General features: G+C 39.2%; 1 protein-coding gene across 6 annotated transcripts in view; it reads left to right on the top strand.

Moving 5' to 3' along the window:
* DPY19L1 (dpy-19 like C-mannosyltransferase 1) overlaps positions 1-25517 on the top strand; it is a 142067-nt gene that overhangs the window by 84121 nt on the left and 32429 nt on the right. For 2 of the 6 annotated variants that reach the window (XM_025464611.3, XM_025464612.3), the window contains 5 exons: positions 173-292; positions 1722-1896; positions 2740-2839; positions 3999-4124; positions 9225-12051. In XM_025464611.3, the coding sequence (XP_025320396.3) occupies positions 173-292; positions 1722-1896; positions 2740-2839; positions 3999-4124; positions 9225-9381 (678 nt within the window). In that variant the 3' untranslated portion in view covers positions 9382-12051. Of the gene's footprint in view, positions 1-172; positions 293-1721; positions 1897-2739; positions 2840-3998; positions 4125-5877; positions 6002-9224; positions 12052-25517 lie in introns of those variants that run through there. The other 4 variants (XM_025464610.3, XM_025464609.2, XM_049093801.1 and 1 more) reach the window with 4 other exon arrangements.

Below are 25517 nucleotides of genomic sequence, written 5' to 3'. Positions count from 1 at the left end.
TTTAGCTTCTAATAAGATGGAGAAGTTTGAAAGTGAATTTTAAGACTCGTTTAGTCAGAAATCAAAATATTGTCACTAAGAAAAAGTACGCTTTTCTAGATATTCATCTATTTAACAATGTATTAAGCTTCACAGATTGTAGAAGTGAAAAAAAATTTTCTCTTTCTTTCAGCTAGTTTATCATGCATTGCAACTGTTAGCATATACAGTCCTCGGTATTTTAATTATGAGACTGAAACTCTTCTTGACACCACACATGTGTGTTATGGCTTCCTTGATCTGTTCAAGACAGGTAAGATGGTTGTCATGTTGGCATTGTAGCTGCCATGATTGCTTTACCCCTCTTTTGTTACTGAATGGCCCCCAAATCATATTGAATTACTGAAAATTCTTTAAATTATTGTAGTTAAAGTTTTTTGTGGTTTTGTATTAATCTTTCCTAAAGGGCAAAGACCAAAGCAGTTCATTTATCCTTCTAACTTCTAAAATAATCTTTGGCATACAACAAATACTCAAGTAGAACACGCTAAATTTATGAGTGACTGCTACAGATGTTGATAGAAAACAGAACTTCACGGTAGAAATAACTTTTTGTTGTTTTGACATTCCTACCACAAAGAATTCTAACCAATGGTTTCAAGTTGCAGTTACTTCCAAATATATGTTTTGTTTTGTTTTGTTTTATTTTCAGTATCAAGCTTAAAACTTCTTTTTTCATTTCAGTATACATTTGTATGTACTTCCCTGACTTTTTAAAATTTAGTATAAGCCATTTGGATATTTGCTACTTACTTTTCCTGGCTACCTGCCTTCTTGCTCTGTATTCACAGATTTATGTTTCTCTATAGTGCCACCTTTACATCAGTCCATTAGCCAAGATGCAGCAGCAGTACCTCTTTTAAATTTAGCAAATATTTATGAAGCATCTGCACTACACTCTAGGGACAAGGGTAGGATGGTAGATAGATAATCCAAAAAGCAAAAAAATATGTATGCCCTCAAGAAGCTTCAATCTGGTTCTACAGACGTAGAGAAATTAAGGAGTGAATGATAGGGACAAAGTGTTACTGTTGAGTGTGGACCATTTAACTGGAAAAATCAGCCAATCTCATGGTTCCCAATCAGGTTATTGGTGTTGCGTTAGAGAGGCATTGCTTACCAGAGGAACCTGGAGATGAAGCCACTCTTCCTGACTCTTCCAGGCTGGGACAGGAAAGGAGGCTGATGGGAAGCCTTGCATCTCAATTTCCAGCCCGCCCTGTGACTGAGGGTAGAAAACCTTACTCCAGGCTGGCTTCACAGGTGTGGGACCTCCACAAATGCATGGGGCCCCCTCCCTCAGAAGGACCCTGCACCTACTTGGATGCTCTTCTGTTTGTCTTTTGAACTGCTAAATAATGTTTCAACAAGAGGCCCCATATTTTCATTTTGCATCGGGCCTGGCAAATGATATAGGTGGTCCTGGCTTTACTGGAACATGCAATCAGAACACAATGAGAGAACAGCTTCCTGAGTTTATACCCCACCTCTATAAGGTTAATGGCAAAAGTCTTTTAATCCCTCTGGTCATTGTTTCTGGAACTTTACCTTAGGATAATTAGTCCCTAGGTTTTTGCTTTTTGGTTTATCTACAGGAGACTGTATTCCTCTCTGAGAAGAACTTTTCTTATTGGATACAGGCTGCTGTACAATTATCAAATGTATTCTTCATTTGGTTTCAGCTGTTTGGATGGCTCTTTTGCAAAGTACATCCTGGTGCTGTTGTTTTTGCTGTATTAGCAGCAATGTCAATACAGGGTTCAGCAAATCTCCAAACCCAATGGAATATCGTAGGAGAGTTCAGCAATTTGCCACAAGAAGAACTTATCGAATGGATCAAATACAGTACTAAACCAGGTAAGTTTTCCCCACAGTTTTATGTACCACTGCAAAGTTTTAAACCCACATTACTTCCAGTGACCTTACTCTAAGCAGTGCTGCTTCTAAATTATTCAGGAAAAGAGAGATGTCAATCTTATTTAAATGATTTGCAAAAGAAATGTTATATATATTTTCTTAATAATCTATTTTGCTATTTTCCAGAAATTCTAATGTTTTTTTTTTTCAAATGTTCCCAAAGTTTGACATGGCATGATTTGTTTTTTTTTTTTAATTTTTATTTAAATTTAACTAATTAACATATAATGTATTATTAGTTTCGGAGGTAGAGGTCAGTGATTCATCAGTCTTCTCTAATCCTCAGTGCTCATTAATGTGGTATGACTTAAAATAATTTTTGTTGTGCATATTTTCCTTGTGAGTTTTTAACCTTAGTCCTGAACATTCCTTCTTGAACTAATAGAATAGACATTTTATTCAAAGGAGATTTTGTTATCTGAGTATCAAATGACTGAATTTCAAATCATTTTCCAGAATTCCTTGGTGTTATAAAACTTTCCTAGCCAATCTGATACTTATTTCCTAGAAGCAGGAAAGATTTCTAAGATGTTACAAAAACAAACAAACAAAACCCCAGAAATCTTCACTGATGAAAGAAGGAGGCTCTGACTTCCAAAGCCAAGGGCCTGATAGCCATTTTACCAGCCAGCTGACTTCAGTTGGGTTCTTCCATTGAATCTTTAAGTCCTGAACCTCTCTGGGCCTCCACGTTCTCATCTGGGAAGTAATGGAGTTGACCAGAAGGAGACCTGATTAACATTCACTGAGTGCCTTCCTGAGACTTCCTTTCCTGCTTTTCAGACGCAGTCTTTGCAGGCGCTATGCCCACAATGGCAAGTGTTAAACTCTCTGCGCTTCGGCCCATTGTGAATCATCCACACTATGAAGATGCAGGGTTAAGGTTAGTATACAATTTTCACATTGCTCAAAACAAATTTCTCACACAACTAGTGATGAAGGGAACCAGCAAAATAATGAGAAGTGTTCAAGAACACTGGTGAACAGAGATTTCTAGAGTTAGGGGAGAAAGCAGTGCTGAAATAAGAAGGCTGAATCAGAAACAAAACTGGTAAGGTTCCATTGGGCAATAAAACAACAACCTTTGGGGTCTCTTCTCTACTAGGCAGCAAAACGAAATCATAGCCTGTCCATCTTCTACAGGCAAAGAGGGCTACAAGGCACCCAGGTCCTTATTAGTCATCACTATCCTTAAGCTCCCCAGAAGATTTATGATCCTCTAGCTTTTATTTAAGGTTTCCTTTTGGCTATTTGTTCTTGAATTCTAAGAAGGCAGTTGAAATGGAATCCCATTCAAAGAGGGTTTTATTCTGATTTTCATCCATATTGCCTACTAGAATGATCTTGATTTTTGTTTTTTATATTTTTCTTGAGAGTATTGTGTTCTCTTTGAAAAAGATGTAGGTTTAAATTTCATGCAATTTCTAGGCTAGGTTAAGCTATTCATTTCCTAAGTAAATGGGTGAATCTTATTAATCTGTTCTTTTGTGTAACAGTGAAACATATTTTATAAATAAAAAATCTTTTTCAATCAATTTCAGTAAGCTTATATTTCTAGAACAATTGTGCTGAATAAGTTTAGTTGTTTTGTTTTGTTTTTTCAATCTAGGAATAAAATGGAGAGCCATTAATGCCAATTATTGCTGCTGTCAAAGCTGGGACTGCATGGCAGCTTTAAAGTAGTCTGGTAGCCACATTTGTGGCTCCCCCCTGTCCATGCACAGTGTGCCTTACTCTCATGTATGATAGGGTTATGGAGAATACAAAACAAAAACGAGCAAACAAGCAAAAAGATTGAATTTGGAAATGAAGGGATGCATTCAACTAAGCCTCTTCTCCCAGGACTCTTGTGCTATGTATGCTTCTACCTTTTTCTTTTGACCTGCCTAATGCCCCTTAGCAGGAACTCTGTGAAGAATGTTCTCTTGACCTGACTCTTCTGTAGAGTCTTTCTTCTTATTCCATTCAGTGCTTTCTTCCAGATAGCTTGATTGCATCCTTTTAATCTTGAAAATCTTCTGCCCAATTATTTTTCTTTAAAGAGCCAGAACGAAAATAGTTTACTCAATGTATAGTCGAAAAGCAGCTGAAGAAGTGAAGCGAGAATTGATAAAGTTACAAGTGAATTATTACATTCTAGAAGAGTCCTGGTGTATAAGAAGATCCAAGTGAGTATTTAACACAGTTAATATTTTATATTCATAAGACATGAAAAATTAATTCAGTCTTATGGCAAGTGCTTTACTCGTTATGTGTGAGATATTTATAACATTTAGCATGGTATAAGTGGAAAAAACTGTTTAGATCATTATTTGAATTGGAATTTTTTCCTTTCTAGTCATTATAAATGTTTCTCTCATAATGATTTGCATGTGTATGCTACCTTAAAGGTATTATATTGGCATTGACAATTTCCCAGATGGCTTATCTTCACCTTGAATGTTTTTTAAAAACTTTCATTTAAAGTTGGATGTATTTTAAAGACTTTTTAGAAGACTTGCAGAGTCTGAAACCAAATAATGGAGCATCTCATTGTAACAAAGTAAGGCAGGCAGCTGAGAGTCAGGGCCTCCTTTGCACATGCCACTTTGCACCCGTCCTGTGATGGACTGGCCCCCCCTCCCAGTGTCACCACAGAGCAACACTTCCTTCTTGCTGTTCCACAGCTTATTTGAGTGGGAAAATAATTAACTTCACTGTGACCCACATTCTCTTGGGTTTATAGTTTTAAAAACTATTTCCACTCAGAGAAGACCACTATGCAGAGGATAGCAAAAGTTAGATCTTAAAAGCAAAGAGGAATGTTGAAGTTGACTGTTTAGAAATATTGCACCTGGCTGACTAGACAGCTGATGACAGTGGCTTGCTATTAAAATACCAAAGCATTGGCTCCACAAGGAGCACAGACATGGGCAGTTTCATTAGGAATCAAGAGTATTTTATGAACTACTATTATTTTTAATATTCTCACTGCTCTTTAAACAGAGGCCTTTGGAGGTTGCTGTATTTCTAGCTTAATCATACTTATTCACCATGTATTTCAGTGATATACAAGAGTGTTAAGACAAAATAATTAAATATTGACTCGGGAGTGAGAATGGTTCTGTGAAACCATAGCTGTCAACAGTGCCCACAAGGAAACCCAAACAATTGTTGATTATTGAATGATTTTCCTATGAATGTGTCCCAGGTGACTTGAATTTAATTAGGATCTATACAAAATGTTATTGTTCTTAGAGTCATAATTTAGAAAATGTTTTATTTCCTTAGGAACATAAGAATATATATATGAAATCCATATACTCGCTTTTAGTTAACTTTGTTATATAAACTTAGGACAAAAAAGTCACAAACACCTCTCATAATTTTATGAGGACATTGTAATAAGTGAATGGTGGGCTGACATTTGCAGTCAGGAGGATGTAGTTTCTTGACAAGAGATTTCCACCCACATTGTGATCTTCTTTATCGTCTCGGGCTTCACTTCCTGGTTCAGTGATCAGCCTGAGACACCCATAGGTTTCTGGAACATAAAAATAATGCTCTATGGCCTCTTTGTTCCTAAGCTAATGATGAACCTTGATGTAAGATTCTTCATCTTGTTTCTAGACCTTGCATAGTGTTTTGAATATGTGGAAACTGTAGAGGCTGACACGCTTTATCTTCTAAGATGCTGATGGAGCTCCTCGGTTTTCCGATGGGCAAAGAACTGTTTTGTATACCAGAAGGGATGAAAGACAAATTTAGGAGGTATAGCAATAAATCTTATGCACTAAACAAGGTCAACAGTGATTTCACTGACGTTGGATCATTTCCATGTAGCGCTCACTTCTGGACATAAGACTAAGCAGTCTGGGCTGGGGGTGTATGCTCCATTTCCCCCATGGACCTTGACTTGCCCCTGCTGTGTTTTTCCAGCAGGAGTGGAGAGGAGGAAGCCAAAGAAGTGACGTTCTCTACTCTGTTGTCCTCAGTAACTGAAAAAGCACTCTCCATCTACTGCAAGATTTAAGCCAGAATGATAATAAATCTCAGGAAACCTTAGGCAGGTGCACTCTGCTTAAACCTTGAAACCAAACACAAGCTGTACTTTCTGTTCTGGCAGGGAAGCAACCCGGGAGCTCAGACAGGAGAGAAAAGGGAAGAAGAACTAAGATTTAGTGCAGAAGGAAGACTGAGTTTCTTGACAAAACTTTATGCCGGAATTAGGATCTTTTACTGCTTTGGCCCCCATTGTCCATTTCATTTATGCCTGAGACATCTCTGGATTAGTGGAACAGAAAAGTGTATGAGGACGGGGGTGGGTAGCCCATGGGGAACTCAAGTAGGAGAAGAAAGGGAAGAGGACCTCTGTATGTATCTAGCACTTAAACTGTGCCCGGCACTTTGGTGGGCACTGTATTGATGTGATCTCAGTACCAGTGGCCTTAATGGTGTGGCTTGTTTATTCTTTAAATACTTGACACCCTGTATTCAAATACAAGTACGAAAATATACTCAAATGCAAGTTGTAGATGAGCTTTTAATTAACTACTCTTTTATTCTCAGTTCTCTACTTTCTTTCTCATTAATTCCAATAATAGAGTTGACATAAAATTAAAACACATGAATTCAGAAGAAAATTATTCCCATTTTCAATAATGCTATTTAAAGATATAGCTGGCTGGCTTGGGGAGCTTCAGGAAACTCAGATAAGGACTACAGGGTGTTATGCTTAGGCCGACAGAGCTCACAAAGGCAGCTCCTAGCTTTTACTCTCTCCTGAAAGCAGGTGAACTCAGAAGCTGGTAGTTTTCTCTGTCCTTGCGTTGTGCTCTCTCCTGCCCATGGCCCACAGTGTAGCCACAGTTTGGCCTCGGCACATGTGAGAAAATTAAGTGGTGGAAAACCCAAGCCCAGTCTTACTTTCATACATGCTCAGTGTTGATAGAATCTGGTGTCAGGAGAGTGTGCAAAACATGTGGCCTGAACACTCTTCCTGGGAATGCTCATGGGTAAAACCCTTTGGGAGATAATCTGACAGAGGCAAAGTGAAAATTGTGTAGCCCTGTGATGTAGTGATAGTGCTGCTTCCAGAAGTTTAGCTTGCAGAAAGATAATGGCGCAAGAATGTTTATATCAATATCACTTTATAATGGCAAAATGGAAAACACAATATCCATACATAAAAGAGTGATTTGTTAATACATAGATGTACTAGCAACTATTAAAAAGAATGAAGTAGATCTTTAGGTGCTGAGGTGGAAAAATGGCCATATTTTATTGTCAAGTGAGGAGTCCCAGAATAATCTCATTTTTGTAAAAGCAACCGCAGGAGCACCTGCGTATATAAATCCGTGCCTCTGTTTGTATGCATGTGTGTCTGAACTTGGATGAAAGAGGTCCAGCAGAATGTGTGCTGGTTTGTTTACACAAGCCACCTCTGAGAAATGGCATTGAAAGTGACAGTGACTTTTTTTTTTTTTTATTTTGATAGGCCTATGTTTTGGCACCTTTGGGGATGGTAGTTACCTTTAAGTTGAAGATGTTATTAAGAAGCAGAGAGCATATGTACTCCTGCCATGGTGCTTGTCTCATGGTGGAGAGCAGAGGAGTGGAACTGCCTTTGGGAAGGAATAAAAAGGACATGCTGGAATTTTTTTTTCTCTTAAAGTGAAGCAACTATGACAAAACATAAGTAGTTGCCAATTCTCTGTAATTTTTGTTTTTTGTTTTTTTTTTAATTACCAAGTAAGCACATAAGAAATTGTGAACTCCCTTTTGCCTTTTTTGTTTTTATTGATATTTTGGAAGAGTCCAGGCCAGTTGTCCTCTAGGATGTCCCACCTTTGGATTTGTCTGATTCCTCCATCATGATTAGATTTAGTTTAGCAAATTGTGACAAGAATTTTAATTACCTCAGAGGGGTTTTATACTCTCCATTATGTCACTTGAGGAGGGACAGATCACTTTATTCCATCATTAATGATGCTAAGTTAGATCACTTGGTCTATTTTAAGGAGGCACATCTCCTTTAGAATTAATAATCTATAAAATCTGTAGAGATACTTAGAGGCCATTTGTTTATCCTCTTTCTCAACAACCTTTCACCAGATAGTTCTTGCATCCAGTTTTGATTCTTACCTGAATCAATTATTACATTGGTGGTTATAAAACAAGTAATATAGATTTGAAAGCAGTGTACCAGGTACTGAATAAGTACAGGTACTTACTGTGTAAGTATGGATTTGATAAATAATAAATAAATAATGAATCTAGAGCTGTTGGCTATCTATATGGAAAAAATTAAAATTTAATCTCTACATCACACCATACAGAAAAATTAATTCCAGATGAATTATGGGTCTATGAAAAGCAGAACTCTGAAACTTTCATAGAGGAACACACAATGCATATTCACATGATACCATGATAGGGAAGGATTCCTTACACAAGACATAGAAATCACAAGCCCTAAAAGAAAAGAGTGACATTTGGGACTATAATAATGTAAAAATCTTCAATGTAACAAAAGCCAAAAAAAAAAAAAAGAACAAATTTGTGAACCCTAGTAAAGCCAACAGTTATATCTATGACACTGCTTTAAATTTAAAATAAATACTACAGTTATCTGCAGAAGTTATTGGAACAAATACCACACAATGCCAATTTCACTTCTGCTAGTCTTTATAAAATCTATTGCTTTTAAAATTTAATTGTGCATTTAAAAAATGTGAGCTGAGCACCACTGGATTTTCTTTAAATTGACTCGTTCTAGAAGACAGTAGGGGGAAGTTGCATAAATGTGACCTAAGCATATCTGCCAATTAGGATTTTTAAGTCAATATAACGCATTACCTCTTAACTGTGTGCGGGGCATAGCGCAAGCTAGATACAGTGTCTCTCTCTCTCTGAGTCCTCATGACACACCCCAGTTGTATCCCCCATCTGACAAATGTGGGGAGAGACTGCTTGAGCTATCCAATGCCAGTCTTGCTAGGTACCTGAGGCAGAATTTAAACAAGATCTCTTACCCTACCTAAATTCATGTATTTTGTATGTCTGTCTCTTTTTTTTTTTTTTTTATGGTTAACTTGGCTGTGTTCACCTTGTTCTAAAGAGAATTTATGACAGCTTAAATAAATATAAATAACTCTAATAGGATTTTTTTAACTAAGTTAATTTATATAGAAAAGATGAAATGGAGACAAGAATATGAAAAGTGTGCTCTGCTTCATCTGCCATATATAGTGTACTTCGATTTTTAATCTGTACGTTAATTTCTCTAGGCCTGGGTGCAGTATGCCTGAAATTTGGGACGTAGAAGATCCTGCTAATGCTGGGAAGCCTCCCTTATGTAACCTCTTGGTGAAGGATTCCAAGCCACACTTCACCACCGTATTCCAGAACAGTGTTTACAAGGTCTTAGAAGTTATAGAAGAATGACTGCTGCCTATAGAGAAGTACATCAGTAATGGTTTTAATGTTTTGCTAATAACTCATGCCTTGTTTTTAATTCAAATCCCAAAAACTTTTATAGATAACTGTTTTCAAATAGAAAACATTTTGTTTGGTCAATTTGAATGTTGTTCTGACTGTAAAAATACTTATACCTTAATCAATTGGTTACTATTTCAATGCACCCCTTAAAATTTGCTATGCAAATGAGTATATGTTTGTACCTGACTTAAATATTTGTGCTAAAGTAAGGGAGCAAAGCTACCTGTATAAAAAATATGATGGGTCACGACAAGAAGGATATGAAAATATCATGAGTTCCGAACAGTGTAGGGGCCGATTTTAGTTTATGGACTATTGGTGCCCCTTGCTGCTTCTCCTGCCTCTTGCTCTTGTCTTCGTGACATCGCAGTAACTGTCCTAAGCATCTCAGTTGCGTCGGGCCCGTCATCAACTTCCGTAAGAGAAGATGGGGCAGACGTGGGTATTTGCTATGTGGAATTACCTGTTTCACTTCTTAATGTTCTTTTGTTTCTTGTTGCTCTTATGAATGAAGCATTTCCTGCCCATTACTAATCCAGATTCTTGGATCTAATGGTCAGGACTAAATTCCTGTAATTACCAACCATATGACATTAGTGTGTCTTCTTTCTCTCCTTCTCTCCTTCTTTCTCTCCCAGAATTGTCAAATAAGTGTTACTCGTTTAGTTGCTTAGAAAGTACTTATTCTTGGTTAAAAAAAAATGTAATGGCAATTGTGTATTTTTCTCATTTTTAGTATTATTCAGATGTTTATATTTTAATACCTTTAAACCACTGTAAAAATTTTTCATGTTTAATTGTAGTTTTAAGAACAACTATTTTGAATGACCCAAATATAATGCATCTACAAACTAATGTGTAGTTGAGTAGACATAATTTGCAGTGGAACAGTAGACTGTAGTGCGTGTAGTTTTTCTTCTATTAATATACAATAAAACATGACTAATTTTTCTGTCAAAAGAGTAAACGATAATGAGAAGTGAATGGAGTTTTTATATTTTACTTTTTACATTGCCTGTCTTGAGTAAGACAAAGCCTTAAGCCTTATGTTATGATTTTGATCCCCAGAGTGATCATATCCGTACGAGGAATGAATATATTCAGCCTTCCTCTTTATTTTTTTTCCTTCTTATTTATTTTTATTTTGAAAGACTCCCAAACCTGCTCTGAATTCCTAGTATGTTTTTTTTGTTGTTTCTTAGAAGTTAATTTGTGTGAAATGAGATTCTTCAAAACAGTGAATCCTCATAGTTCTGAGAAACATTTTTAAGATTTTACATTCTAAGCAAACCATGACTTCGATGGACTACACATTTAATTATACAGTGTTCTCTTTATTAACCACAGGCAGATTAACCTCATTGTGGACTGTCCTTGAGACCTGAGTCCTCAGGGATGGTTTCCGGTGCCCACTGCTGGGAGCCACTGAAGAGCTGTTCCCTTTCTGCCTTCTCACCAGAGCCCAAGGACAAGCCTGGTCTGGGGGGAGCACTAGCTTGCTTAGAGCAGACAGCTGCAAGGACAGCCTGGGCTGGCGGGTGGGCAGCCCCCAGCCCGCCCCAGAGCCCACGTTGCCGCGTTTCCGGGGAGCCTCCTTCCGCTGGGAGCTGCCGACAGTGTCTTCAGGTGCCTGCCCCCTCTTCCTCGCTCGCTGGGTGACTTGTATTCCTTGGGCTGTTGCCAGTTTCAGAAAATAGGGAAGCAGCTGGGGAGTCGTGGATGAGGAGTAGAATTTGAGCAGTGATGCAGCAATCCAGAAAACTGGGAGGAGGGCACTGGAGGCTGACGTGGCCCAGAGTGGCCGCGGGCGGGAGGAGGGAAGGGCGCTCTGCTCTACGTGTGACTGTTCTGCACCCGAAAATGGCTGTTTTATACATGCAGCGATTCCACTTTTTAAAAGATTGCACTTTTAAAGTCATTCTCTCTTCTCCCCACCCTCCGATCGTTCCCTTCCCGATGGGTTCACATGCAGTGATTGGAAATTCTGTACAGGAAACACTAAAATGCCGTTTTGACAGTTGCATATGCTGGGAAGAGCTAAGCGTGGTCAAATTAGGTTGGTTTTCTTTTTTTCCCCCCAAACAGAATCCTTTTGTAATGGTATTTATTAATGTAACTCCACCAGCAAGCTATGATTATCTTTTAGACCAGTTTAGAACAGAGGCCTTGGGCTGTACAGCACACTCAGCCTTGGCCACATCTCGTAGCAGCCTGTGCTGTAGGTGATCAGTATCTTTTATGGCAACATAGAATAGTAGTAGTTTCCATATACATGACCAAACAGTATTAAAGCTCAGTATTTTACTCATTTTTAGCATCTAAAAATATTTTTGCTTTAGTGTGAGGAAGGTAAGGATGGGTAAGGAGGTGGTAAATATAGCTCTTGCCATGACATAGGAAAAACAAAGTGGGGGCAGTATTTCTATAAGCAGATAAGCCTCTAAAAACGCTTCGCAGAAAAAGTATTGCATTAAAATAGGACAGTGATATTAAGGAGAACGTGAAAAGCTGTATCAGGAATAAAGTGATATCGCATAGAAGTATTGTATTTTTATGAATTTTATGCCAGTTGTTTTACATGTACTATGTATGTTCAATAAAAAAGATGAAAATATAGCGTTTTTTTTTCTAATTGTTATTTTCATTTCTATCTCGACTGTTAACATGTTCTGCCTCATTCTGTGGTCAGATAACCATGAACTGGTTCGTGGCAAGCTATAGTCCTGAATGATGGGAAAGGGTTCAAACCGTGGGAGTCCATGAATGTGCTTAGTCCTCTTGATTGGTGGCGGTGTAGGTACTGGGGTTACCCATAGTCTTCTTTCATATTTATGCTATTGCACATTTACATTACTTTATCATTTACATCAAGGGACACGATCATTCTTTAAAGCCATAGTTTGGGGATAATTTCTATTAGAGTTCCTGAAAGCGTTTTCTCATATGTTATAGTTTGGTCTCATGATATTTCCTAAATTATATCTCCATGTCCTTGCTTGATACAAGCATCAGCTTTATCTATCTACCTACTTGGAGGAAAGATAGTTTAGCTTAGTTCATGCCTGTATAATTAATTTCTTTACACAGTGACACATTCATTCTCTGACATCTTTGGGGAGTGAAGTGTTTCCAATACAGTGGCTCCTAAATTTAGTGTGCCTCAGAATCATCTGCAGGGTTTGTTAAAACACAGATCACTGACCCCCACCACAGAGGTTTCTGATTCAATTGGCGTAAGGTGGTGCTATGGTTGGAATGCTTGTGTCTCCTCAGAATTCATATGTTGAAATCCTAACCCCCAAGGTGATTATATAAGGTGATTAGGTCATGAGCATAGAGCCCTCATGGATAGGATCAGTGCCCATATAAAAGAAAGCTTTCTTAGACCTTTCACATTGTGAAGTTAGAGCTACAAGGTGCCATCTATGAATCAAGAAGACTCTTGCCAGATACTAAATCAGCTGGTGCTTGATCTTGGACTTTCACAGTCTCTAGAACTGTGAAAAATAAATTTCTTTGTTTATAGGATAACCCAAATGGGCTAAACAGGCAGGACCCCAGAATTTACATTTCTAACCATTTCTCAAGTGATGTTGATGCTGCTGGTCCAGGAACCACACCTGAGACCTGCGGCTCTGATGGATTGCAAAAGGCTATGTGGATGACTAGCCTCTAGAGGGCGTTCCATTCTTGACAGCATTTATCCCACCTGGTCCGGCGACAGGGTCTGTGTTGGAAACAATTTTGTAGAGCCTCTTCTTTGTCTTTTAGGGAGCATTGCCTCAACAGAACTTGCAAGGAGCAAAGAACAGATAAGGTAGTTCTTAACAAGAACATTAATGCAGCTTATTTACATTGTGTTGGCTGAACAGGTGGCTTATGATCACTTAAATATTTTGAAACCATAAACTAGACTGGGCTTCGAACAGTTTCTTTTCAGTTCAGAGTTGGAAAAAAGAGACAAATCCTTTAAAATCGAACTTCCTTTTGCAAAATTACTTTTCTAAGAAGAAAATGGATAAACTCAGTGATGTGTGTGGATTTTAAAACTTCATTTTTCTATATTGCCTTTGTTTGGCCCCAGAAATCTTCAATCTTCTCCCTCTATTAGAAAGCAGCTAAGGACCAGCTTTGAGTCCCGGATCACCTGTTTCTGTCTCCTGCCCTCCCTTTCTCCTTCTCTGCAACTAGAAGTTCCTAATTTAAATCAGTAAAATTGTTCCCTGTGCAGAGAAAAGAGAAGCTGCTTTTAAAGTTCATTACATTCTTGAATTGGTCTTTACTGCATAGTACTGTATCAGTACAAATACAGTTTTGCATCTGGAACTGAAAAGCACATTGAGGTATAGGAAGGTCTTGAAAACTTTACTTTTACCTTTCCTTCCGTGAGAGAGATTTTAAAATTCTGAGTGAACATACAAGTTGAAGTCTTTTTCTCTTAAGATTTTGAGTCACTGTAATGCCACAGAGGTAGATTTTTCTTTTTTGTGCAAGGAGATTAGGATGGTGTTGACATTGGCTCTGCTTTCAGGGCAGTGTTTTCTGTACTCCCATTATCTCTAACCCAAAATTCTAATTACTTTAAGTAAGCAGTGCGTTGTCAAAATGACTTTGAAATAAATGGTAGTGCTACCAAGTATTGTGTTTACGCAGGCATGTTCTTTTTAATTGAGCATAATATCATTTCATTGATTTTTAAGTACCTGGGCTTTTTCCTGTATGCAAATTTAATACCTTGAAAGAAAGTTCAATGTAGCGAAATTAAGCTCATTCAGTTGTTATGCCGATTGCCCTCAAAGCTTTAGTACTTTGCCATTTCTAAAAGCATAGAAAGAAATGAAAACAGGAAATGACCATTTTTAAGTAGACTTGGCATTTGGCCATTAAAACTGATTTAAAAAAAAACAGAAAAGGTGCCTGAAAGCCAGTTCTTCAGTTTTATGGACATAGTTCACACCTCTGGCTCTACCTCTGGGCAATGATGCCCTGCTCACTGGCCAGGCCCTCAGGTCTTCACTCTTGTTATCTGCTCATTGACCACAGCCCAGATTCAGAGGCCTCCATCTTGCCCTAAGACATCCTCCCCAGGAAGCACAATTTGGTAATTCTTCGAGCCCTTTTAATCTGTGATGAATTAGACTTTTTCTAACAAAGACTCCTTATGGCAGCATTCTCAAACTTGTCTGCACATTGGAAATTACTTGGGGGAGCTTCAAAAATACTGAATCCTTTCCCTCACCCCCAGAGTTTAGGATTTAACCAGTATAGGGTGTGGCTTAAGACTTGGAACTTTTAAAAATGCCCAAGTGATGTTTAAAAATGCCCAAGTGATGTTTTAGTGAACCTGGCCTCCCTGCCTCACTTTTGGATTCAACTTTTCAGAGTTTCCTCCACCCAATCAAACTAGAAATGGTCAGCAAGTTTCTCTCATATACTCTTTTATTAAGGATGATGGCCTATTTCTACTTTATTAATCATGGAACCTCATGTGGAGTAGACTCCTTAAGAATTCTGTGTTCAGTTAGAGTCAGTGGAGGTGTGACAGCGTAGGTGCCAGATATTCATAAACCCTGGTGAGAATGTCAATGAGAAATGGGAATATAACAGCAAAAAAAAAAAAAAAAAACCAACCTTTAAAAATCACTGATAATTTAATATTAGTGTGGAGAATCATTTATTCTCCTTCCAGATGCTTTTTTCTTTTTTCCTGGACTGTACTTTCTTGATCACTTGCACTCCGAGCTGCAACTCAAGTGTCACTTCCTTTGCAAAGCCTTCCCTGATGGCCTACCCCTTGGCTGAATGACCTGCCTCCACTGCCAATGCTCCTGTAACTTCTATATTCCACGCATATAACTTGACTTCTACTGCATCTGTGTCCTGATTGACTGGACTTCTATTTTATTCCATTCTGAATCTATAGTGCCTCCTAACACAATTCCTGGCCTGTAGTAAGGCTTAATGATTTTTGAAATAAACCATACTTCATTCAACAATGCAGTGAATTGCACATAGCACTAAAAAGTATTCATTTGAACTAAACGAAATGGAAGATTATGTATTCTAGCTATGGAGATGAAATCATGACATTCAGAATATCTTCAGATGAGATTAATATATATAGGAAAAGAATATTATTGGCAAACAGCAAAACAAAAGTAACCTCAAGACATATTCTGGCTAAGTACCTTGATGCATTCAGACATAACTAGTAACCAAAGAACCATTAGAAAGCAATACGACAAAAGCAGATATGTCTATTTCCAGAGGAAGGGCTCTTATTGGCCTGGTTTAGGTTGTGTGGCTTAAGATATTATGATGGCCAGTCCTGGGCGCATTCACAGCTGGCCAGGAAACAGAGAACTCTAGGAATTTTTTTAAAGTATGAAAGAGGAAATGTGCCCCAAGTTGGGAGAGATTGATGTGTTGTTGCTACATAAGGATATTAGACAAAACATGACAGTAGTCATGCAATGTTGTCATAATTGAGACAACTAAATTGGAATCTTGGCTCTATTTTTACAAAGTTTATTAGATAAGACATGTTTCTTATTTTGAAAATTGGTTTTCTTGTCTTTCAAGAGGATATGCCTCTTACGGTGGTAATTAAAAACAGGAGGAATAGATGAATTCACAAACAGACCAGGAAATTTTAACATACCTCTCATAATAAGCGGGCAAAAGAAAAATCAGTAAGGGTATACATAATTTGAGTAATAGGAGGAGCAATCTTGATTTAATGGTCATATTTAAAACAACTGACTGAACAAGTGAAGAATACACATTCCAGTTAAGCATATGGGAGATTTCCAAGAATTGACAGCAAAACATAAATTCCAGAAAGGCATGAATTTTTGGTCAGTTCCGTTCCCTGGTGACCTAGAACAATCTCTGGCATATATGAGCGCTCAATACTTGTAAAAAAAAATTGATCATATGTGGAACCAAATAGCACTTTGCAAAAATGTTAATGATTAAAAACCCCTTATGTTAGAAATTAATACAAAATAAGTTTTGAGTAATCTATGAATCAAAAAATCTGAAAAAAATTGAGGAAAAAATAGAATGACGATATATCACAAATAGCTTGTGGGGTATAATAATTTTTTTTAAGATTTTATTTATTTTTTCATGAAAGACACCGAGAGAGAGAGAGAGAGAGGCAGAGACACAGGCAGAGGGCGGAGGGCGAAGCAGGCTCCATGCAGGGAGGCTGATGTGGGACTCCATCCCGGGACTCCAGGATCAGGCCCTGGGCCAAAGGCAGGCGCTAAACCGCTAAGCCACCCAGGGATCTGTGGAGTATAATGAAAGCAGGTCTAGAGGTATACTTTTTTTTTCCTATTCAGTCTAAAACGCATGCATTAAACTAAAAATGAATTCAAATATCTATGTCAGAGATACAAAGAACAGCAGCATACCCATTCCCCAACTTATGAAAAGAAATAACAAGCAGAACTTGATGAAATAGAAAACAGATCAGCAAAGCCAGTTGGTTATTTGAAATCATAAGACAAAATGGAGAAGTCATAAAAAATTAGGAATGACAAATTACTGAAGCTATGAATAATAAACAGACAACAGGAGGATATTAAATTATGTACAGTAAATTTGAACACTTAGATAAATGATTGAATTCCTACAAAAATCCAACTTAATAGAACTGACCCAAGATGAAATAAAAATTAGGAACAATTTTATTTCCAACAAAGAATTTAAATTAATAATTTTAGGAAACATCTTCCCTCAAAGAAAACAACATATCCTAGACAGTTTTACAAGCTTGTTCTACTAAATGTTCAAGATACTGATGATTCCAGTCTTCTACAAACACCCAGAGAATAGGAAATAAGAGCATTCCATCTTTTAGGTGACTATAACATTAATACCCAGAGCAGAATGGTGTTAATGCGGTAAAAGAAAATTGAAGGTTTATTACATGTACAAAGATGCAGAGAAGAACCTAAGAATAAATTGAACATAAGATGTAAAAATACCAGTTCTCCTCAAATTGACCTGTCATTTAATCGGCATACCAATAGGGCTTTTTAGGGAGCTTGACAATCTGAATGTAAAATTTTTACAGATGAACAGCCCTTCCTGAAGAAGGACATGAGATAGGGCAATTTTTTTCCTACCAGATAATAAGATTTATCACAATAGCTGTAGAAGCATTGACACAAGGATATACAAATTGACTCATAGAAGAGGTTAGCTCAAGAGCAAATGCGCATGTATTTAACAAATGAGTCTGACAACTGGTTATCTACCTGGAAATTAATGAATTGCTTCCCTACGTCACATCGTACATAAAAGTAACACTGCAAACAGATAAAATATCTAAGTAGGAGAGAGAGTACTATAAAACCTAGAAGACAGCATAGGATAATACGTTCATATCCTCAAGGAGGAAATCCTGAAGGAGGAAATCCTCAAAGAAAGTCTTCCAAAACAAAAGCAAACAAGCAAAAACCTCTAGATGAAAGAATTCACTAGGATTATTGACTTCTGTTCACTAAAAGATATGAAGTGAAGCAAGCCATGATGTGTAGAAGATACCTGATTAATATCCAGAACGAAGAACTCTGACAAACAGTAAGAAGTATATAAAGAACTCATTAGAAAAACTGACCGAAGACATGACATTTCCCAGAAAAGAAATGCAAATGAGCCAGAATCATTAAAGAAAATCCAACTTACTCATAATCAGGGAAGTGCAAACTGAAACCAAAATGATAACATTTATGACATTGGTTTTACAAAGTACATACTGAGAAACAGATGGAAAAGCACAATTCCCTTTATTCCTAGTAGAAGATCTCCATTTTGGAAATAAATGGGATTATCTGTTAAATTTGAGAATGTATATATATATATATATAATGTGTGTGTGTGTATATATATTATGACCCAGTTTTTCCACTCCTTAGACATACATATATCCCAGAAAGATTCTTATACATGTGCATCAGGAGACATGTCTAAGAAGGTCACTGCCAAGTGTTCATAAAAGCCGAAAACCTGGAGATCACTTGCACATGTATCTGGAATAAATAATAGAATAGACAGATAAAGCATCCTACTGAATATGTAAAATAGTGATAGGCGACAACTTGGAGCACTCTCGGGATTATTATTAGGCAAAAAACATCTAATTTGCAGAAGAATACATGCAATGTGAGTTTATTTACAGAATAAACTTTTTATTCTGTTTATTTACAGAAAGTTCAATAACAAGTTAATTATTTTTAAGGGCCTGAAACATGGTAAAATATAAAGAAAATCAAATGAATAATAAATACAAAATTAGATTAGTGGTCATCTCTCAAAGGATGGGGTGGAAGGCGGGGTACACTGAGGTCTTCAAAGAACAGCAGCATAAAGTTGAAGGTTATGTTGTTTGAAACTGGGTAGTGGGTATGTGGATGTAACTTAATTGTAATTATTTATACTTACTGTTTTAAAAGAGAGAAAGTGGGAGGGGCAGAGGGAGAGAGAATCTTAAGCAGGCTCTACCCCCAGTGCCTGACGCAGGGCTCGATCTCACAATCGTGAGATTATGACCTGAGCCAAAGTCAAGAGTCGGACACTTAACCGACTGAGCCACCCAGGCACCCCTGATAATTATTTATACTTTAAACATTTTATAAATATTCTTCAACAAATCTTCAATATTGGGATAAAGTAGACACTCTTAGATGGTAATACACATGAAAAGAACAATCTCCAGTAGGTGCAGCAGGAAGTGGCAAAGAAATCCTCAATTTCTCTGGCAATCACAATTGTAAATAGGATTTTCCTGGAGACTTGGTGCACGATGGCTCCTCAGTTCAATGTGAAGGGACTGGAGGGGATTAGAAATCGTGCCAGTCTCGTGTGGCTGTTAGGAGGTTGCACGAGGGACTCTATGTGAAAGTTTTTATAATAAATGCCAGTTGCCTCTTTTACCTCCTACCCATGATGCCAGCAGATGAGGAGGCTGAGATGATGTGACATCGTCAACCCTGCACACGCCCAGGCAGGAAAGCAGCAGGCCTGCAGGGGAGCCAAGGCCCCGCGCGCCTCTGGGGGTGCTTGCACATAGAAGGGCACGTCGGGGTTTCTAGTTAAGTGTCTTTTTGATGCTCCTTGCTTCTTATTTTTCATACCCAGACCAGATTTATTTCTGGTTCCAGATGACAGGACGTTCACTTTACATTTGTGCAACAAAACAATTATTGTTGTTTCCTGTTTACTGCAGACACGCAGAGCTTTTGTTATCATCGAGAAATCCCTATGGGAACCAGAAGAATCAAGCTGAGCAAAGATTTTTTTGCCAGAATCAATTTCCTGAAGCCGAGAGGCTTTATCATTCACCGACTGTGTGCAAAAGCATTTTATTTTTTGAATAAACGACTGATTCCTTTATTGATTTCTCCCTTCACCCAGCTTCACCCAGTCTGCTATTCCGTCCTGGCTTTGGGACCTTACCCTGGGTGAAAAAGGGTTGGTGGCGTGTTCCCTGCCCGTGGGCCATTATATGATGCCATCTCTCTGCTCCTTCTTGCGGCCTTTCACCTTGGCCTGCAGAGGTGTGGCCGGGCTGCTGGGGGGCTGGCTGGGGGTCCCCAGCAAATGTTTCACTGAGGCACACCTGGATCACTTTCCAGCTATGTAATCTCAGGCGAGTTAATGAACTTTTGAGCTACCTGGATAATATTCTCCATGACAGCACTTATAGAAAGTGAAAAAGAACTTTCTTTTTCTTTTCTGGGGGGTTGCAATTTAGCGTATACATACTGAGTACCTGCTGCATGCCCGGCAGTAGTGAGCAAGCACCGTGAAGTCAGTCATTCCCTGCCGTCAGAGACGTGGAGAGTTACGTTGAGGGATGGGCAAGTTTTATCACAAGCAGGTTGGCCAGGGACACAGGAGCTGGAGCGGCTCAGAGCAGGGTACGCAGCCTGGTTCTGCTTCTGCCAGCCTCTAGAAAAGGCTGAGCCTCTAGAAAAGGCTGAGCGAGCTTAAGCAACATAGTAACATGCCCAGTTCCGCTTTTCGCTTTTCCTGTCTGTACAATAGGGACAATGATTCTGCAGAGTCTGGGTGTGAGGTTTAAATGAGATCTTTTTTTTTTTTTTAAGATTTTATTTATTTATTCATGAGAGACACAGAGAGAGGCAGAGACACAGACAGAGGGAGAAGCAGGCTCCATGCAGGGAGCCCGACGTGGGACTCGATCTCAGAACTCTGAGCCAAAGGCAGATGCTCAACCGCTGAGCCACCCAGGTGCCCCAAGATCATATATTTTTTTTAAGATTTTATTTATTTATTTATTTATTTGAGAGACAGAGCATGAGAGAGCACACGAGGGAGAGTGGCAGAGGGACAAGCAGGCTCCCCGCTGACCAGGGAGCCCTATGCAGGGCTCAATCCCAGGACCCTGGGATCATGACCTGAGCGGAAGGCAGACCCTTAACCGACTGAGCCACCCAGGTGTCCCGAGATCATTTTTTTTTTTATCAAGTGACTGCCAGCCCTCTGTGCTCAATGTCCCATTTACTGTGAGAACAAACTCGGTCTAGGGATCCTGTCACAGGTGCCATGGTGGATCATGCTGGTCTTCCTACCAGGTCCCCCCACCCAGAGGTGCACTTTAAAGCCCCCCAACTCCACTAACACAAGGTGCTGCACGCCCCGGACTTCCACTGAGGTGAGTGGTGAGAGAAGGGCCCGCCTCATGGTACTGTCATCGTGCCCCCATTTCTCCACCCCGGGAGCTTTGGCACGGCCAAGCTGCCCTCCTTGGCCCTATGGTGTGAACACTTAGCCTGAGATCTGTCCTGCTGACAAAATTGTTCACGTATAACCCACTGGAGTTAACTATAGGCACAGTGCTGTGCAGCAGAGCTCTAGAACTTTCTCTTGCATAACTGTTGTTTAATAATTCCCAATTCGTCCTCCCACAAGCCCGTGGCAACCACCATTCTATTCTCTGCTTCCATGAGTTTGACTATTTTAGGTTCCTTATATAAGTGGAATCAGGCAGTATTTGGCCTTCTGGCACTGCCTTCTTTCTTTTAACATAATTTGCTCAAAGTTCATCCATGTTGTCACAGATGGCAGGGTTTTCTTCTGTTTTGAGGCTGAATAACATTCTGTTGTATGTATATACCACATTTTAAGAATCCACTTATTTGTTCTCGGACATTTTGGGTTGTTTCCACTCTTGGCTATTGAGAGTGCACTGGGCACAGGAGGGCTAACACCTCTCTGAGATCCTGATCTCAGTCGTTTCTTCTGGCCTCCTTACCTGGGGTATCCTTTCCAAGAGGCCTTCATGTTCGTAATCAAACACATTGCTTAGGTTATTTTTTCTCAACCAGAAGACCAGGACTCTCTTTGAAATGAATTTTCTATCAAGCTCAAATAGCAAAGAACTTTAAAAAATGACATCTCTCTCTTTCCCTTCCTCTTCCCTGCATCCTAGTGCCCAGCACAGATGAGCAAATCAGGGTGGATCTGCTCACTAACCATTTCCAACGCTGAAAACCTTTGAGGTTTCCTTTTTGTACTTTCCCTGCCATCCCCCCAAATGCCTCCCCTTTGGAATAATTTCTTTCTGTTCCTCTTTGCCTTTCATAGAGAATAGGAATAATTCATCCAAACATAAGGAGAGAAAAAAGGCTTTTGGGGAGAAGTGGGGGAAATCAGTCCCCTGTCAAAATAGTCTGGCTTCGCATCAGCCCCTTTCACTCAGCCTTTGCTGAGAGCAGGGCCGGTTGGGTAGGATGGGTTGGGGCTCTGCTCCACAGAGCATCTGTCACTCCCAGCAAAGCCAGGGATGCCTTCTGAGCTGAACAGGAAAATGACTAAGTGATGACAGAGAAATGGCTGCCAATTCCAAGTAGAATTGCCACCTCTGAGCAGGCACAGCATTGTCTTTTCGGATGGCACTTTCACAACGAGCTTCCTTTCCCTGCAGAGACTTGTGATCTGAGGATTGGATTCCTGTCCAAATGCCCGGGCATTTGCGGATTCCTAGAGTGACACAGTTCTATGCTGGGAAAGAACTTTGACAGTGAAAGGCCAACTCTAAAGCTGTGAGATTGGTTTTGGAGGGACAAGGAATTCCTAAGGGAAGTTCCAAGAATTCCAAGGTTTCACGGTGAGTGCTGAGGAGAGAACACCAGACTTATTCCAGAATACTTAAATATTAGTCTCTGCTGTGTCACTCTGTGATCTTAGGCAAATTCCTTTACTTCTCTGGACTTTAGCTTCCTTGTCTATGAAGTGAGGACATTGAATAGGACAATAATTTTCAGATTGTGTTCTGAGGATCCTGTAGTCAATAAGTTGGAGGAAATACTGAGACAAATTACTTAGAGTGCTTTAGTAATGACCTCCTCGGAAACTTTAATGTGTTAATATGCACCACAACTTTCTAGGACAAAGGTAATGTGCAAGTTTCCATAAGCAATCAGAAGCCCTTTAGAGTAGGTGGCAGTCAAGCCACTTAATGGCTCTATGGGTAAAAATACTTGTTCTGGACATTTAGTTATGTGGCTCAAGAAGGTGAGGAGAAGCTAGAAGAGTGAGAAACACAAGTCCTAATGGTACAGAGGGTGATATTGTGAGAATAATAAAAATCCATAGAAATGAAGATGTGAATTAAAAGGAGAGATGGGTAAAATGCAATGAGACTCATCACTTCTAGGAAAGGCTTTGATGCATTTTTAAATTTTAGTTTATTTTAATATTTTATTTAAATTCAATTTGCCAGCATATAGTATAACACCCAGTGCTCATCCCATCAAGTGCCCTCCTTAGTGCCCATCACCCAGTCACCTCTTCCACCTCCCTTCTGCAACCTGTTGTTTGTTTCCCAGAGTTAGGAGTGTCTCATGGTTTGTCTTTCTCTCTAATTTTTCCCCACTCGGTTTGCCTCCTTTCTAGGAAGGGCTTTAATGAAGAGCTAGAGGTCATGGAGAACCAAGTGAAGGAAGAGTGACCTAAAATTTAAATAGTAAGAAAAAAAAAAGTCTCTTATTTTTTAAGGATTTTATTTATTTATTCATGAGAGACACAGAGAGAGAGAGGCCGAGACAGGCAGAGGGAGAAGCAGGCACCCTGCAGGGACCCCGATGTGGGATTTGAGCCTAGGACCTTGGGATCACGAACTAAGCCAAAGGCAGATGCTCAACCACTGAGCCACCCAGGTGCTCCAGAAAAAAAGTCTTATATGCTTGTTCACAATTTACCAGTTCCCATGCTCCTCATCCTTTTGTGTAGCCCTAGGTGTCCATCCAGTATGATTTTCCTTATGTTTAGAGGGCTTCCCCTCACTTCCTGTAGTGTGGGTCTGCTGGAGATGAATTCTTACAGTCTTTGTATGACTGAAGTGTCTTTGATTTGCCCTTGTTTTGAAATGTTTTTACCAAGTAAAGAGTTCTAGGTTGATGGGCTTTCAATACAGTGCTTTCAAGACATTGCTCCATTGTTGTCCAGCTCTCAAATTTTCAAGGAGAAATCTGCTGTAATTCTTATTTGTACTCCTTTGTATATGCCTTGTCATTATTCCCTGAATGCTTTTAAGCTTTATCCTTTATCATTGTTTTTAAGCAATTTCATCGTGATGTGTCTTGGTGTAGTTTTCTTCATGTTTTGTGTGTGTGTGTGTGTGTGTGTGTGTGTGTGCGCGCGCGCTTGGGTTTCACTGAACTATTTTCATCCATGGGCTTATAGTTTTCATTGAGTTTTGAAATTTTTAAAAAAGATTTTATTTATTTATTCATCGAGACACACACAGAGAGAGAGGCAGAGACACAGGCAGAGAGAGAAGCAGGCACCAGGAAGAGTCTGACATGGGACTCGATCCAGGGTCTCCAGGATCACACGCCGGCTGCAGGCTGCGCTAAACTGCTATGCCACCAGGGCTGCCCGAATTTTGAAAATTTTAAGCCATTATTTATTTCTTCTTTTGAAGGGATAAGCTTTTCTTCTCTCCACCCCTTTCTCTCTAATGTCTTTTCTGGAGACTCCAATGACTTACATTTTAGGCTGCTCATGACTGTCCTGCAGCTCACTGATGCTGTTTTCATTTGGGGGGCAGCAGGGAGGAGGGGTTCTTTTTACCTCCTGTGTTTCATTTTGGATCCTTTCTATTGTTACATGTTCCAGGTCATCAACCTTTCCCTCTCAATGTCCAGTCTGCTGAGGGGTGCCATGTAGAGTATTTTACCTCTTAGACCTCACAATTTTCATCCCCTGAAGTTCCATTGGGGTCTTTAAAAAATATTCTTCATGTCTCTACATAACTCCTGAACATAGTGGAATAGTTATAATAAATGTTTATTAAAGCATTATTAACATCCTGGTCTGTACTACCCTCTGTGTGAGTTCTGGATCAATCCTCATTATGGGTCATATTTTCTTGCTGCTTTGCATATCTGATGATCTTCGATTAGATCCCAAACACTGAATTTTATACAGTTTAGTTCTGATTAATTTTATAGCCCTATAAATATCCTTAACTTTGCTCTGGGATGCAGTTAAGTTATTTTGAAATAGATCTTTGTGGCTCTTGTTTTTGTGATTTTTTTTTTTTGGTGGGTTCAGAGCTGTGCTCAATCTAGGACTACTCCCAGTACTGAGGCATGACTTTCCTGGGTACTTTTCCCAGTGCGCCATGAATTATTCGTTTTCTCCTCTGCTGGGTAGGAACAGGCTGTGCTCACAGTCCTGTGTGTGCACTGGGCACTGTTCTCCAATCTTTCTAGATGGTTTCCCCCAGCATCATATACTTTCCTTAAATGTATATGCTGCTCAGTGCCATGCTGGATACCCAAGAAGGACCTTGTACAGACTGCTTTCTATGAAGTTTTCTCCTTTTTTGATACCCATTCTTACTAGCTCCAGCTCCCTTCTTTTCTCCAGACTCTCAATTCACAGAGTCCGTCAGGTTCTATCTGGCTTCCTCCTCCTTATGCTCCAGACTGTAAATTCTCTCAAGGTAACCTGTGGCAGTTACAGGGTTCACCTCATTAGTTAGCTGTCTCGGCGTCACTGTCCTTCATTGCCTAATATCCAGTGACTTGAAAATC

Source organism: Canis lupus, chromosome 14 (assembly GCF_003254725.2).
Source record: "Canis lupus dingo isolate Sandy chromosome 14, ASM325472v2, whole genome shotgun sequence".
Classification (NCBI taxonomy): Eukaryota; Metazoa; Chordata; class Mammalia; order Carnivora; family Canidae; genus Canis; species Canis lupus.
Note: the sequence above shows the minus strand (reverse complement) of the source record. Positions and strands in the feature narration are given on the sequence as shown.